Source organism: Trichomycterus rosablanca, chromosome 7, assembly GCF_030014385.1.
Source record: "Trichomycterus rosablanca isolate fTriRos1 chromosome 7, fTriRos1.hap1, whole genome shotgun sequence".
Taxonomy (NCBI): domain Eukaryota; kingdom Metazoa; phylum Chordata; class Actinopteri; order Siluriformes; family Trichomycteridae; genus Trichomycterus; species Trichomycterus rosablanca.
This window is the reverse complement of record NC_085994.1, coordinates 40,860,494-40,874,597: the sequence shown is the minus strand read 5'-3', so window position 1 is coordinate 40,874,597 and position 14,104 is coordinate 40,860,494. Positions and strand designations below refer to the sequence as shown.

Genomic DNA, 14,104 nt, shown 5'->3' with positions numbered 1-14,104 from the left:
ACGTGTGTGTGTGTTTGTGTGTGTGTGTGTGTGTTTGTGTGTGTGTGTGTGTGTGTGTGTGTGTGTAGTCTGGGACTCCTGTGGGTATCGCCTCTTTGAAAGTGACAGTGAGGAAGAGGAGGGTGAGCCCGAGGAAAAAACGGTGGAAAATCTGCCTCCGAAGAGAAAATCTGCCTTCCAGGTTAGAAACACGTAATGATTAACTATCATACAACACGGGCACGGGTACGGGTACGAGTACGGGTACGAGTACCGGTGTGTTTTATCAATGGACGTTTCTCCTGTTCTTACACAGTTAGCGTACGAGGCCTGGGTGTCCGGCTCCAAGGCGACTCTGAGGACCCACGAGAGGAACGAACTTCAGCTGAGGAGGGAAGAGAAGAGAGTCATGATGGAGCTGCACGATGAGCAAAGTAATGTGTTTTATTTATATAGAATCTGTCACGAGTCAAGTCACAAGTCTTTAGACTAGAGTCTAAGTCATGTCAAGTCACGAGTCTTTAGACTAGAGTCAGAATCAAGTCACGAGTCTTTAGACTAGAGTCAGAATCAAGTCACGAGTCTTTAGACTAGAGTCTAAGTCAGGTCGCGAGTCTTTAGACTACAGTCTAAGTCAAGTCACGAGTCTTTAGACTAGAGTCAGAATTAAGTCATAAGTCTTTAGACTAGAGTCAGAATCAAGTCACAAGTCTTTAAGCTAGAGTCCAAGTCAAGTCACAAGTTTTTAGGCTAGAGTCTAAGTCATGTCATAAGCCTTTAGGCTGGAATCTAAGTCAAGTCAGGTCACGAGTCTTTAGACTAGAGTCTAAGTCATGCCAAGTCACTAGTCTTTAGCCTAGAGTCAGAATCAAGTCACGAGTCTTTAGACTAGAGTCTAAGTGAAGTAAAGTCGAGTCAATATTCTTTAGGCGAGAGTCCAAGTCAAGTCACGAGTCTTTAGGTGAAAGTCCAGGTCAAGTCTTCACTCAAACGATTTAAATTTATGACTGAATACAATTTGGGGAATTGACTGTCTCGTTCAGGGGCCCAACAGTGGCACCTGGTTGTTAGACGAGCTTGAACTGGCTACTACTAGTCCAAGCTACTAGTCCTAAAGCTAATCAGACGTTTTGTTCAGGTACAGAAAGCTGTGAGAACATCGAGGATGAAACTGACCGGGCCGGTCCTGACCCCGAGGAGGAACAGAAAGGTAACAGACGCTAACATGCTAAACTTGTCTTCTGTATTTAAATATGATTCTTATAACTGTAGTTTTTAATGTTCCCACAGCGTCCATCCCTGAGAGGATCATTGACCTCCTGAGGTTCAGCGTGGTCTTCCTCGGCTCCCTCATGGACGACATCACCTCGGGTCTGAACTCGTTCTGTAAGGACAATCTGGACATCTCCAAGGTCCTACGTCTGGAGAGAGCTCTTCTGGGTCAGCAACAGAACAAGGTAACACGAGAGCTTTACGTTACTCAGAGGGTTCAGTCCAGAATCAGGGTCAGACCATAATCAGGGTCAGATCCTGTCTCGCAAGAAATGTATTAATTTACTGTATTAAATCTGAGTGAATGACTCTGTTTTCAGGGCAGGACCGTGTCTCACGACAGCATCCATCAGTTTTATCAGAACTGTCTGATCAGACAGAGCACAGAGACGCTGCTGGATAAAGAGATCTTCACCCCCGACGATTCTCCACCACCGTCACCGTCCGTCCATCTGAGCTTTCAACAGTTACAGAGGTCCAACTCCAAACACACCTGGGATACCAGTCCATCCAGGTCCTGATCTCCTAAAACTTTATACACAGATCAGCCATAGCATTAAAACCACCTCCTTGTTTCTACACTCATCAGCTCCACTCACCATATAGAAGCACTTTGTAGTTCTACAATTACTGACTGTAGTCCATCTGTTTCTCTACATGCTTTGTTACCTCCTTTCACCCTGTTCTTCAATGGTCAGGACCCCCACAGGACCACCACAGAGCAGGTATTATTTAGGTGGTGGATGATTCTCAGCACTGCAGTGACACTGACATGGTGGTGGTGTGTTAGTGTGTGTTGTGCTGGTATGAGTGGATCAGACACAGCAGTGCTGCTGGAGTTTTTAAACACCTCATTGTCACTGCTGGACCGAGAATAGTCCACCGACCAAAAATATTCAGCCGACAGCGCCCCGTGGGCAGCGTCCTGTGACCACTGATGAAGGTCTAGAAGATGAGCGACTCAAACAGCAGCAATAGATGAGCGATCGTCTCTGACTTTACATCTACAAAGTGGACCGACTAGGTAGAAGTGTCTAATAGAGTGGACAGTGAGTGGACACGATGTTTAAAAAGCACTGCAGTGCTGAGAATCATCCACCACCTAAATAATACCTGCTCTGGGGTGGTCCTGTGGGGGTCCTGACCATTGAAGAACAGCATGAAAGGGGGTAACAAAGCACGCAGAGAAACAGATGGACTACAGTCAGTAATTGTAGAACTACAAAGTGCTTCTATATGGTAAGTGGAGCTGATAAAATGGACAGTGAGGTGGTTTTAATGTTTTGGCTGATCAGTGTGTATAGACACAATAATTCTAATATACATACGTATATAATTCACTGGTGTGTGTGTGTTTCTTCTTTCAGTTGTCAGACTGATGAAACCGTCCTAATGTCACGGCAGGCGACTCTCGACGAGCTCGAGAACGATAACGAACCTGAAACTGAACCCCCGTCTCAACTCTCTGCTGAACAGCAATGCCCGACGCTCCGCAAATCAGCCAACGTGGATGAGATCCTGTTCGATCGAGAGTAAGAAACACTAATGTCTAAAATGTAATAATATGATGATTTTATTTAATTTACTGTTACATAGAATATAAATCAACAATTCCATTTTTGTGCAGACATGGTACAGACGTCTGTTTTATTGTTTTGCTGATGAATGCTGACATCAATGTGAAAAAATAATTTTTTATCCTTTAATTTATCCTTAAACAGGATGTGAAAAACAAAAAACCTGAACCCGCCAGCTACTCAGTCCACCATCATGTCACATTCAATCAGTGTTCTGACTAAACTCTCAATTTCCAAGTCAAGACTCCATTTACTAACTCCATCTTGTCCAGGACTCAGACCTAAGCTGAGTTGTTAGCATGCTAACACAGTGTCGTCCACACTGCCAATGAATGCAAAGGAGACTGGGGAGTGGAGTTTCCAAAGAACTACATTTGTGCCATCCAGCGCGTCCTTTGTCAGGGTCAAAGACAGAGGAGCTGGTGGATCCTCCTAAGGATACTGACTGGGGTCTAGTTTTTTTGGACTAAGCCAGGTACACCAACAATGAGAAACAAGATGTTTAGCCAAGGGGACACCACAGTGGCCTCCTGTTCTGTGAACAAAGGTGCACTCTAGGTGTTGGCATTCCATCACTGAATGAACTACAATTCCCAGGAGCTGCAGCGCTGATTATACTGTAGATTAACACGTAGCATCTGCAATCAGATCTATTTAAGGAAACCCGAGCATTGCTCAGTGCAGAGTCAAACTCGGTCAGTAAGGTAGTTGCTCGGTGTCCGTTCGCTCCTGTTCCACGTCAGGGAACCACCATCTTGACCAAACGAAATGATTCTGTCACTGTATTAAACTTGTGAGTCGACATTGTGAGTTTGTTTTCTTTTTTTATAGCTTAGCTTAAGGAGAGAAGCGTTCGGGGCCTCGGCTGCATGTCAGCTCATTGGTGGAGCGAGTAGCTGGCTGCCCTGGTTTCACCTAGTGCCCTGTCCCTCGACTTGCTATTTATTCCAAGGAACAAAAGTAATTCACTTGTGTGTGTGTGTGTGTTTCTCCTGTTCAGTTGTCAGACTGATGAAACGGCTCTAATGTCACGACAGGCGACTAACGGCGATGACGAACCTCGTGTAGAGTCGCCTGAAACTGAACCCCAGTCTCAACTCTCTGCTGAGTGGAGACGCCCGACGCTACGCAAATCAGCCAACGTGGACGAGATCCTGTTTGATCGAGAGGGATTCGTGCACGAGTAAGAAGCAATAACGTTAAAAATAACGTTATTTATAGAATAAAATTTGTCATTGGTCTTGCTGATAAATGCTGGTTCAAATACGCAATGTCCTCTGATAATTCCAGAAACGCTTATTAACCTTTATTTATTATTTGTTTAATAGAATTAGACTGATTTTTAGATGTGGTGTATATTGACTATACATTCCTCTCTAGTCATGAAGATCCATCTGCAGTAAAGTTACAAGAAGTGGAAGCTCACAAAACTGAAGGAACAGCAGATAAAGAAACGGACGAGGACGATGTAGAAGAAAGTAACGAGGAGGAAGGAACCATTACGGCTGAGGAGCGAGAGGATAAACAGTCCGAAAAGAAATACGAGAGGCTCAGGTCATCGTCCGTGAACTCTCTGGCGCTGGAGGTGAGAAGTGAGGATGATGAGGACGATCCGGAACCTTGTACCCTCACTCAGGAGACCCGGGCCCTCACGGCCAGCGAACTGCTGCTGAACAAGTAAGGAACGCGTTCTACCTTCACTGACTGTTTTCTAAGCCACACCCACTATACAGAAGTACCCCGTATACAAGCCTGACTGTAGCCAACATGTTGCTCTGTGCCCCATTTATTAGTCAAACGAGACCCCCATGTGACCCCCACAGACCAGGTGATGATGGGTGGTGCACAGTTCTCAGCACTGCAATGACACTCACATGGTGTCAAACCCTAACACTAAACCCTAACCTTAAACCCTACCCTTATACCCTAATTCTTAACCCTAAACCCTAACCTTAAACCCTACCCCTAACTCCTAACCCTAACCCAACACCCTAACCCTAAACCCTAACTTGAAACCCTAATCCTTAATCCTAAACTTAAACCCTACCCCTATACCCTAACCCTAATCCTATACCTTTATCCTAAACCCTAACTATAACCCCATTCCTAAACCCTAACCCTATTCCTAAACCCTAAACCTTAACCTTAAACCCCAACTCAAAGCCCTAACCCTAAATCCTAAGCCAAAACCCTAAAAATAAAAATCCCTAACCCTAATATCTAACCCTAACCTTAATCCAACCATAACCCTAAACCTTACCAGTAAACCTAACCCTAACCTTAAACCCTAACCCTAACCTTAACCCTATGCCCTAACCCAAAACCCTTACCCCTAATCCTAACCTTAATCCCTAACCCAACAAGCAGAGGAAGAAATGTAATGGACATTGAGATGGGGTCATAACCTGTAGAATTGCATACATTAATATACAAATACAATATAAAATTTTCCTTAACTAGAAAGAAAAGATAATAATTCTTAATCGGTAATATCCGAAGAAAAGAAAAATACTTACCTCTTAAGAGGGACCAGTTTTATTAAAAGATTTCTCCTGATCAGTGAGCCAGTGCCCATGAAAAGCCAAAGGCTGAATATAAATCTAATATTTCCCTAACCTAACCCCTAATTCTAACCTAACCCCTAATCCATAACCATAACCCTTATCACTAAGCCTAACCCTAACTTTAAACTCTAACCCTAAACCCTAATCTAAGACAGAACAGGTCAATATAAATGCACAGTGTTGTTGTCCCAGCAAACTCATGGTCAGGCGTCCCGATACTTTTGTCCATGTAGCTCATGGTGTTGGCATGGTTGTGTGTGTTGTTCTGGTATGAGTGCATTAGGTGCAGCAGTGTTGTTAGGATTACCAGTGTTTTAAATTTCTGGCCACTTTATTGGCAACCCAAACCTCTTTTAGATCACAGGATGTTGTTGGCATTTAAAAACGTCCCAACAACACTGCTGCACCTGCTACACTCAGACCAGCACCACACACAATCATGTCATTTCACTTCAGTATCACTGCAGTGCTCAGAACGGTCCAACCCTAATAACATCTGGTCTGTAGGGGTCATACAGGGGTCCCTTTTTCATTGATAGATGGGGTGACAAAGTGCACAGAGAAAACAGATGTGTTACCGTCAGTAATTGTAAACCCACAAAGTACATCTGCATGGTATACAGTGATTAATGAAAGTATGAACCAGACAGGTGTACCTAATAAAGTGCACAGTGATGTAAACGTGACGCTCCTCCGCCCCCTGACAGCATGTTCCAGATCCCTGAGATCGAGGAGTCGGATAAGTTCTACCACTCGCTGCCGCGCCTCCTGCAGCTGATCTTCGCCCTCTATAACACCATGGTGTCCCAGTCCGAGATGCTCTGCTACTTCGTCATCATCCTCAACCACATGGTGTCGGCCTCCCTGCTCACGCTCTTCCTCCCCATCCTCATCTTCCTCTGGGCCATGATGTCCGTCCCTCGGCCCACCAAGCGCTTCTGGATGACGGCCATCATCTACACCGAGGTGGGTGCAGAGCCGCGGTGACCTGGTGGACATCATCTCTTCTCTTCTAACATCAGCACCTGACCTCATGGATTCTGATGGCTGAACAGGCACAAATTCCCACATACATGTTCTACAAAGTCTTGCAGAAAAAGACTGAACGATATTAAAGCAGCAAAGCAACCCTAATCCTACCACTAAACCCCAACCTAAAACCCTAACCCTAATTTTAAACCCTAGCCCCTACCACTAATCTCTAACCCTAAACCAAAACCCTAATTTCTAATCCTAACCTAAAACCCTAACTCTAAACCTAAACCCTAACTTTACACCGTGAACCTAAACCTTAACAATAATCCTAACCCTTACCACTAACCTTAAATCCAAACCCTAACCTTTAATCTTCTATCTCTATCTTAATCCTAAACCCTATTCCTAAACCCTAACTCTTAACCTTAAACCCCAACTCGAAACCCTAACCCCAAATCCTAACTTTAAACCCTAACCCTAACAAAAAATCCCTAACCCTAATATCTAACCCTAACCTTAATCCTACCACTAAACCCTAATCCTAACCTAAAACCCTAAACCCTAACCTAAAACCCTAAACCCTAACCTAAAACCCTAAACCCTAACCTAGAACCCTAACTCTAAACCTAAACCCTAACTTTACACCCTGACCCTAAACCTTAATAATAATCCTAACCCTCACCACAAACCTTAAATCCAAACCCTAAACCCTACCCCTAATCCCTAACCCTGAACCAAAACTCTAATTCCTAATCCTAACCCCTAACCTAAAACCCTAACTTTAAACCCTGACCCCTAATCCTACACCTATACCCTAACCCTAATCCTATACCCTAATCTTAAACCCCAACTTCAAACCCAATTCCTAAACCATAACCCTAAAAAATCCCTAACCCTAATATCCAACCCTAACCTTACCAGTAAACCTAACCCTAACCCTTAACCTTAAACCCTAACCCCTAATCCTAACCTAAAGTCCTAACCCTAAACCCTAACCCTAACCACTAAGCCTAACTCTAACCTTAAACCCTGGCCCTAACCTAAACCCTAACTCTAAACCCCAACCTTAAACTGTAACCCTAAACCCTAATCTAAGACAGAACAGGTCAATATAAATGCACCGTGTTGTTGTCCCTCATGGTCAGGCGTCCCAATACTTTTGTCTCATGTAGCTCATGACTGTAAGGGTTCAGGTCTGTGTTCCCTGTGTTCAGACGACGGTGGTGGTGAAGTACTTCTTTCAGTTCGGGTTCTTTCCCTGGACCACCTCAGTGTATCGGGGCATCAACGCCGACCTGCCGTTTGCTCTGCCCAACATCGTGGGGGTGGAGAAGAAGGACGGGTACGTTCTGTTCGACCTCATCCAGCTGCTGGCACTGTTCTTCCATCGCTCCATCCTCAAGGTATCGGAACAATAAACACGGGCCCAAAATTAAGGGGTTTGTGTATTTAAAAATAAGTCAGATTAATAAAAGTTATATATTTATTTATTTTTTCTTTCGGAACCCATTATTTTTATGCAAAGTGCGCCCCCCAGTGGCCAGGCTGTTTTAGCCACCCTCCCTCGAACATTAGCCAAGTCTATAATATGATGTTTTTCTTTAATGTACTGTTATATAGAGCAGAAACCCTAACCCTAACCTTGATCCCTAACCTTCAACCCTTAACCTTAAACTCTAACTCCTAATCCTAACCCTAAACTTTAACATCTAACCCTAAACTTTGACATTAAAGCCTAACCCTAACCCCAAACCCTGGCCTTTAGGCCTAACCCTAACCCCAAACCTTAACCCTACCCCATACACTAAACCCAAACCCTGGCCTTAAGCCTAACCCCAAACCTCAAGCTTAAGCCCTACCGCATACCCTAAACCCCAAACCCTGGCCTTAAAGCCTAACCCTAACCCCAAACCCTGGCCTTTAGGCCTAACCCTAACCCCAAACATTAACCATACCCCATACCCTAACGCTGAACCCTAACCTTGAAGCCTAACCCCAAACCTTAACCCTACCCCATACCCTAACCCCAAACTTTGGCCTTAAAGCCTAACCCCAAACCTCAAGCTTAAGCCCTACCCCAAACCCTAAACCCCAATTCTAAATTTAAATTCTAATTTTAAATCCTAACTTTAATCCTAAACCTTAATCCTAAACCCTAACCTTAAACCCTAACCTAAGGCAGATGTCAATATAAATGCACATGGTGGTGTTGTTGTCCCAGCAAGCTCGTGGTCAGGTGTCCCAATACTTTTGTCCATATAGCGTCAAAATTCACAACAGAATGATCTAGAACACGGGCGTCCAAACTACGGCCCGTTACCATTTTTGTGTGTGTTTGTGCTGGCAGTGTCACGGCCTCTGGGACAACAAGGAGGTGGAGATGCCCGACTTCTTAAAGAAGCTGAAGAAGAAAGCCGAGAAGAGCAAGACGAGCGCGGCGGCGAGGGGAGGAGGAGGAGGAGGAGGACCTAAAAGGAGACGCCTCCCGTTCCTGCCTCTTCAGGGCTCTTCTGGTAGCCTGCACTGGAGGCACAAACGGGACGAGAGCGCCGAGGGATACGGTGTGTGTGTGTGTGTGTGTGTGTGTGTGTGTTAGAAATAACCACCTGACCTCATGATACTCACATGAGTAAATATTAATAACCTTGTTTATTTATTTAATAATATTTGATTTATTTCCAGCAGACGTTGAGAAGTTAAAGAAACGTTCACAGAAAAAGAAGCGGCGCACCAGAGCACCACTGTCCCTGAAAGAGAGGATCAGACAGGTGGTGCGAGAGAAGATGCTGAAAGCTAAAGCTGCTATAATAGAAGTGTAAGTACAACAGCAAGAAGGTCATGGGTTCTAATCTTGGGACAGGCTGTCTTTCTGTGTGGAGTTTGCATGTTCTCCCTGTGACAGACAGACAGACAGACAGACAGACAGACAGACAGACAGACAGATAAATAGACAGTTAAGTATATAGACAGACAGAGATATACAGTAGATACACAGACACAGATAGATAATAAAGGCAGGCTGAGACAGACAGATATATAGACAGACAGACAGTTGAGTATACAGACAGACAGAGAGATAGACAGACACAGTTAGATATATAGATAGACAGACCGACAGGTATATAGATAGACAGACAGATAGTTAGATATATAAATAGGCAGACAGATAGATATATAGATAGACAGACAGACAGAAGGTTAGATAGATAGATAGATAGATAGATAGACAGACAGACAGACAGATAGTTGGACAGTTAAGTATATAGACAGACAGAGAAATAGATACACAAACACAGACAGACAAATATATAGACAGATATATATATATATTTACATTTACATTTTCAGCATTTAGCAGACGCTTTAATCCAAAGCGACTTACACAATGACTTTCCCAATGAGCAATTGAGGATTAAGGGCCTTGCTCAGGGACCCAACAGTGGCAACTTGGTGGTGGCGGGACTTGAACCGGCAACCTTCTGTTTACTAGTCCAGTACCTTAACCACTGAGCTATCACTGGCCCTATATATATATACAGTGTATCACAAAAGTGAGTACAAAAGTGAGCACCCCTCACATTTCTGCAAATATTTTATTATATCTTTTCATGGGACAACACTATAGACATGAAACTTGGATATAACTTAGAGTAGTCAGTGTACAGCTTGTATAGCAGTGTAGATTTACTGTCTTCTGAAAATAACTCAACACACAGCCATTAATGTCTAAATAGCTGCAACATAAGTGAGTACACCCCACAGTGAACATGTCCAAATTGTGCCCAAAGTGTCAATATTTTGTGTGACCACCATTATTATCCAGCACTGCCTTAACCCTCCTGGGCATGGAATTCACCAGAGCTGCACAGGTTGCTACTGGAATCCTCTTCCACTCCTCCATGATGACATCACGGAGCTGGTGGATGTTAGACACCTTGAACTCCTCCACCTTCCACTTGAGGATGCGCCACAGGTGCTCAATTGGGTTTAGTCCATCACCTTTACCTTCAGCTTCCTCAGCAAGGCAGTTGTCATCTTGGAGGTTGTGTTTGGGGTCGTTATCCTGTTGGAAAACTGCCATGAGGCCCAGTTTTCGAAGGGAGGGGATCATGCTCTGTTTCAGAATGTCACAGTACATGTTGGAATTCATGTTTCCCTCAATGAACTGCAGCTCCCCAGTGCCAGCAACACTCATGCAGCCCAAGACCATGATGCTACCACCACCATGCTTGACTGTAGGCAAGATACAGTTGTCTTGGTACTTCTCACCAGGGCGCCGCCACACATGCTGGACACCATCTGAGCCAAACGAGTTTATCTTGGTCTCGTCAGACCACAGGGCATTCCAGTAATCCATGTTCTTGGACTGCTTGTCTTCAGCAAACTGTTTGTTGGCTTTCTTGTGCGTCAGCTTCCTTCTGGGATGACGACCATGCAGACCGAGTTGATGCAGTGTGCGGCGTATGGTCTGAGCACTGACAGGCTGACCTCCCACATCTTCAACCTCTGCAGCAATGCTGGCAGCACTCATGTGTCTATTTTTTAAAGCCGACCTCTGGATATGACGCCGAACACGTGGACTCGACTTCTTTGGTCGACCCTGGCGAAGCCTGTTCCGAGTGGAACCTGTCCTGGAAAACCACTGTATGACCTTGGCCACCATGCTGTAGCTCAGTTTCAGGGTGTTAGCAATCTTCTTATAGCCCAGGCCATCTTTGTGGAGAGCAACAATTCTATTTCTCACATCCTCAGAGAGTTCTTTGCCATGAGGTGCCATGTTGAATATCCAGTGGCCAGTATGAGAGAATTGTACCCAAAACACCAAATTTAACAGCCCTGCTCCCCATTTACACCTGGGACCTTGACACATGACACCAGGGAGGGACAACGACACATTTGGGCACAATTTGGACATGTTCACTGTGGGGTGTACTCACTTATGTTGCAGCTATTTAGACATTAATGGCTGTGTGTTGAGTTATTTTCAGAAGACAGTAAATCTACACTGCTATACAAGCTGTACACTGACTACTCTAAGTTATATCCAAGTTTCATGTCTATAGTGTTGTCCCATGAAAAGATATAATGAAATATTTGCAGAAATGTGAGGGGTGTACTTACTTTTGTGATACACTGTATATATACTGTATATAACTGTGATGGACTGGCGACCTGTCTGGGGTGTTTCCTATCTTTTGCCTGATAAATCAGACCCACCGTGACCCTCATGTTTCTGTAATAAATGAAGCCGTGTGGTTTCTCAGGAGTATTTCAGAAAACCGCCGTAATTCAACACAGTCCGCCGCTGCACACGTTCATCTGTTCTTTATATATCTATTTTTATTTTTATCAGTTTTACATGTTATATTCATCGTGCGTCTTCTTCTGTTCCTCTCCAGAGCTTTACACATATATTTACCCATCAGGCAGTTCTTTTATGACATCATCCACCCCGAGTACAGTCCGGTGTGTGACGTCTACGCCCTGATGTTCTTGGTGGACGTGATAAACTTCATCATCATTATTTTTGGGTACTGGGCTTTCGGGGTGAGCAGATTCACGGCTGTAGCTGCTGGGTTTTATTTTAATGTGATATATTTCCATTAAAATTAAAGACACGTCCTGTTTTTATCTCTCCAGAAACACAGCGCTGCAGCGGACATCACCGAGTCCTTATCAGAAGATCAGGTTCCCGAGGCGTTCCTCGTCATGCTCCTCATCCAGTTCGGCACCATGGTGGTGGACCGAGCTCTTTACCTGCGCAAGACCCTGCTGGGGAAGTGTGTTTTCCAGGTCGTCCTGGTCTTCGGGATCCACTTTTGGATGTTCTTCATACTACCGGGGGTCACCGAGAGGTCAGAACTCATTACTGTTACACAGGAGTCATACAGGTGACCTTTTGTGATAGTATTTGGACGCCAGACCTTTAGATGATCTATTCAGCTAGAACTACAGCCGCTCTTCTGAGAAGCTTCTCACAAGACTTTGGAGTATTTCTGTCTAGAGGAATTTGTGTCTGTTCGGTCAAAAGAACATTCTGATATTGGTCAAGGAGGCCTCCTACATAATCATCCATAGGTCACTGTTGCTGGCCCATACTGTTTTATTTATATACTATATATACATAGATAGATAGACATAGATATAGATATATAGATAGTTTATTTAACCAAAAGAAAATTATTGTTTTTCATTATTATTATTTTAATGTATTTATTTGTTTCTTTCCTTATTTATTTTTATATTGTATTTATTTTATTTTAATTAATTTTTTATATTATATATATATATATTTTTTTATATTGTATTTATTTTATTTTAATTTTTTCATATTGTATTCATTTTATTTTTATTTTTTTATTGTATTTATTTTATTTTTCCTATTGTTTTGAATTTATTTTAAAGGATTTTTAAAATTATTGTTACTTAATTTTTTTATGTGTATAATTTATTTATAATTTAATTTTAATTCATTTTAATTTTATTTTTTAATAAATCTGTAATTTATTTGTATTTCTGTGAAACTTTTATTGGACAAATAAAGATAAATTTCTTAACTGTATTTTCTCTCTGTTTATTTATTTATTTAGCTTGTTCTCTGTCTGTCTCTCTTTAGGAGGTTTAACCAGAACCAGGTTGCTCAGCTCTGGTATTTTGTGAAGTGCATCTACTTCGGTTTGTCGGCGTATCAGATCAAGTGTGGCTACCCGAACCGAGTGCTGGGAAACTTTCTCACCAAGAACTACAATTACATCAACCTGTTCCTGTTCCAGGGGTGAGAGAGAGACGTTTATTCTGAGTTCATCACTCTTATTGTAACACCTTTTATTAGATTCTGTCTCTGTTCTGTCTCTGTTCTTATCAGTTTCCGGATGGTTCCGTTCCTGACGGAGCTTCGGGCCGTGATGGACTGGGTTTGGACCGATACGACTCTCAGCCTGTCCAGCTGGATCTGTGTGGAGGACATTTACGCCAACATCTTCATCCTCCGGTGCTGGAGAGAGTCTGAGAAGGTAAAGTAAAGTGTTATAACCATCAAATACCAGGTATCATAACCGTACAATCACCATAAAATCATTCATAAACAACTAAGCTAAACTAAAGTAGAGGAAATGCTATTCTCTATTCTAATGTTATAAATATCTGTGTATTATTTATTTCTGTTCCCGAACTCTGTGTGTAGAAATATCCTCACGCTCTGGGGCAGAAGAAGAGCATGCTGGTTAAATACGGGATGGGCGGCGTCATTATTTTCTTCCTCATTTGTATCGTCTGGTTCCCGCTGCTCTTCATGTCGCTCGTCAAATCGGTGGCCGGAGTCACGAACCAGCCGCTGGACGTTTCCATCCAGCTGAGCATCGCAGGATACGAGGTGGGTGATTTTATTACGACCTCATCTCTCTCGGTTTTAATGTTTCGTACGTGTGACGATAAATAAATAAAGTCACTATGTTTGTGTTTCTGTGCTTCCTCAGCCGTTGTTCACCATGAGCGCTCAGGAACAAAATCTGGTCCCGTATTCTAAGGCTTCGTTCCAGAAGATGACGAAAGTTTACGCCACTCACCCGGTAACCCGGCGTTCTGTTACTAATAAACCTCTAACAGCCCTGATTAGGGCGTCCTTATGTCCAGTCCTTACGTCCAGTCCTTACGTATTTGACACAGACACGGTCTGATGTTCCTTCATTTTGGGGTCTGATGTTCCTACTTTTTGGGGTCTGATGTTCTCCTTTTTGG

At 43.4% G+C, this 14,104-nt stretch overlaps 1 protein-coding gene across 1 annotated transcript in view; it reads left to right on the top strand.

Annotated features, from left to right (window-relative positions):
- The window catches only part of si:dkey-11f4.7 (piezo-type mechanosensitive ion channel component 2), a 48,563-nt gene that overhangs the window by 29,059 nt on the left and 5,400 nt on the right, over positions 1 to 14,104 (top strand). Inside the window, exons 34-50 of the mRNA XM_062998205.1 lie at positions 69 to 181; positions 296 to 413; positions 1,118 to 1,189; positions 1,270 to 1,436; positions 1,572 to 1,765; positions 3,829 to 4,011; positions 4,209 to 4,505; positions 6,100 to 6,358; positions 7,582 to 7,770; positions 8,715 to 8,928; positions 9,053 to 9,182; positions 11,767 to 11,914; positions 12,008 to 12,222; positions 12,984 to 13,142; positions 13,233 to 13,380; positions 13,551 to 13,739; positions 13,843 to 13,935. Coding sequence (XP_062854275.1) covers positions 69 to 181; positions 296 to 413; positions 1,118 to 1,189; positions 1,270 to 1,436; positions 1,572 to 1,765; positions 3,829 to 4,011; positions 4,209 to 4,505; positions 6,100 to 6,358; positions 7,582 to 7,770; positions 8,715 to 8,928; positions 9,053 to 9,182; positions 11,767 to 11,914; positions 12,008 to 12,222; positions 12,984 to 13,142; positions 13,233 to 13,380; positions 13,551 to 13,739; positions 13,843 to 13,935 — 2,888 coding nt within the window. The remainder of the gene's footprint in view (positions 1 to 68; positions 182 to 295; positions 414 to 1,117; positions 1,190 to 1,269; positions 1,437 to 1,571; positions 1,766 to 3,828; positions 4,012 to 4,208; positions 4,506 to 6,099; positions 6,359 to 7,581; positions 7,771 to 8,714; positions 8,929 to 9,052; positions 9,183 to 11,766; positions 11,915 to 12,007; positions 12,223 to 12,983; positions 13,143 to 13,232; positions 13,381 to 13,550; positions 13,740 to 13,842; positions 13,936 to 14,104) is intronic.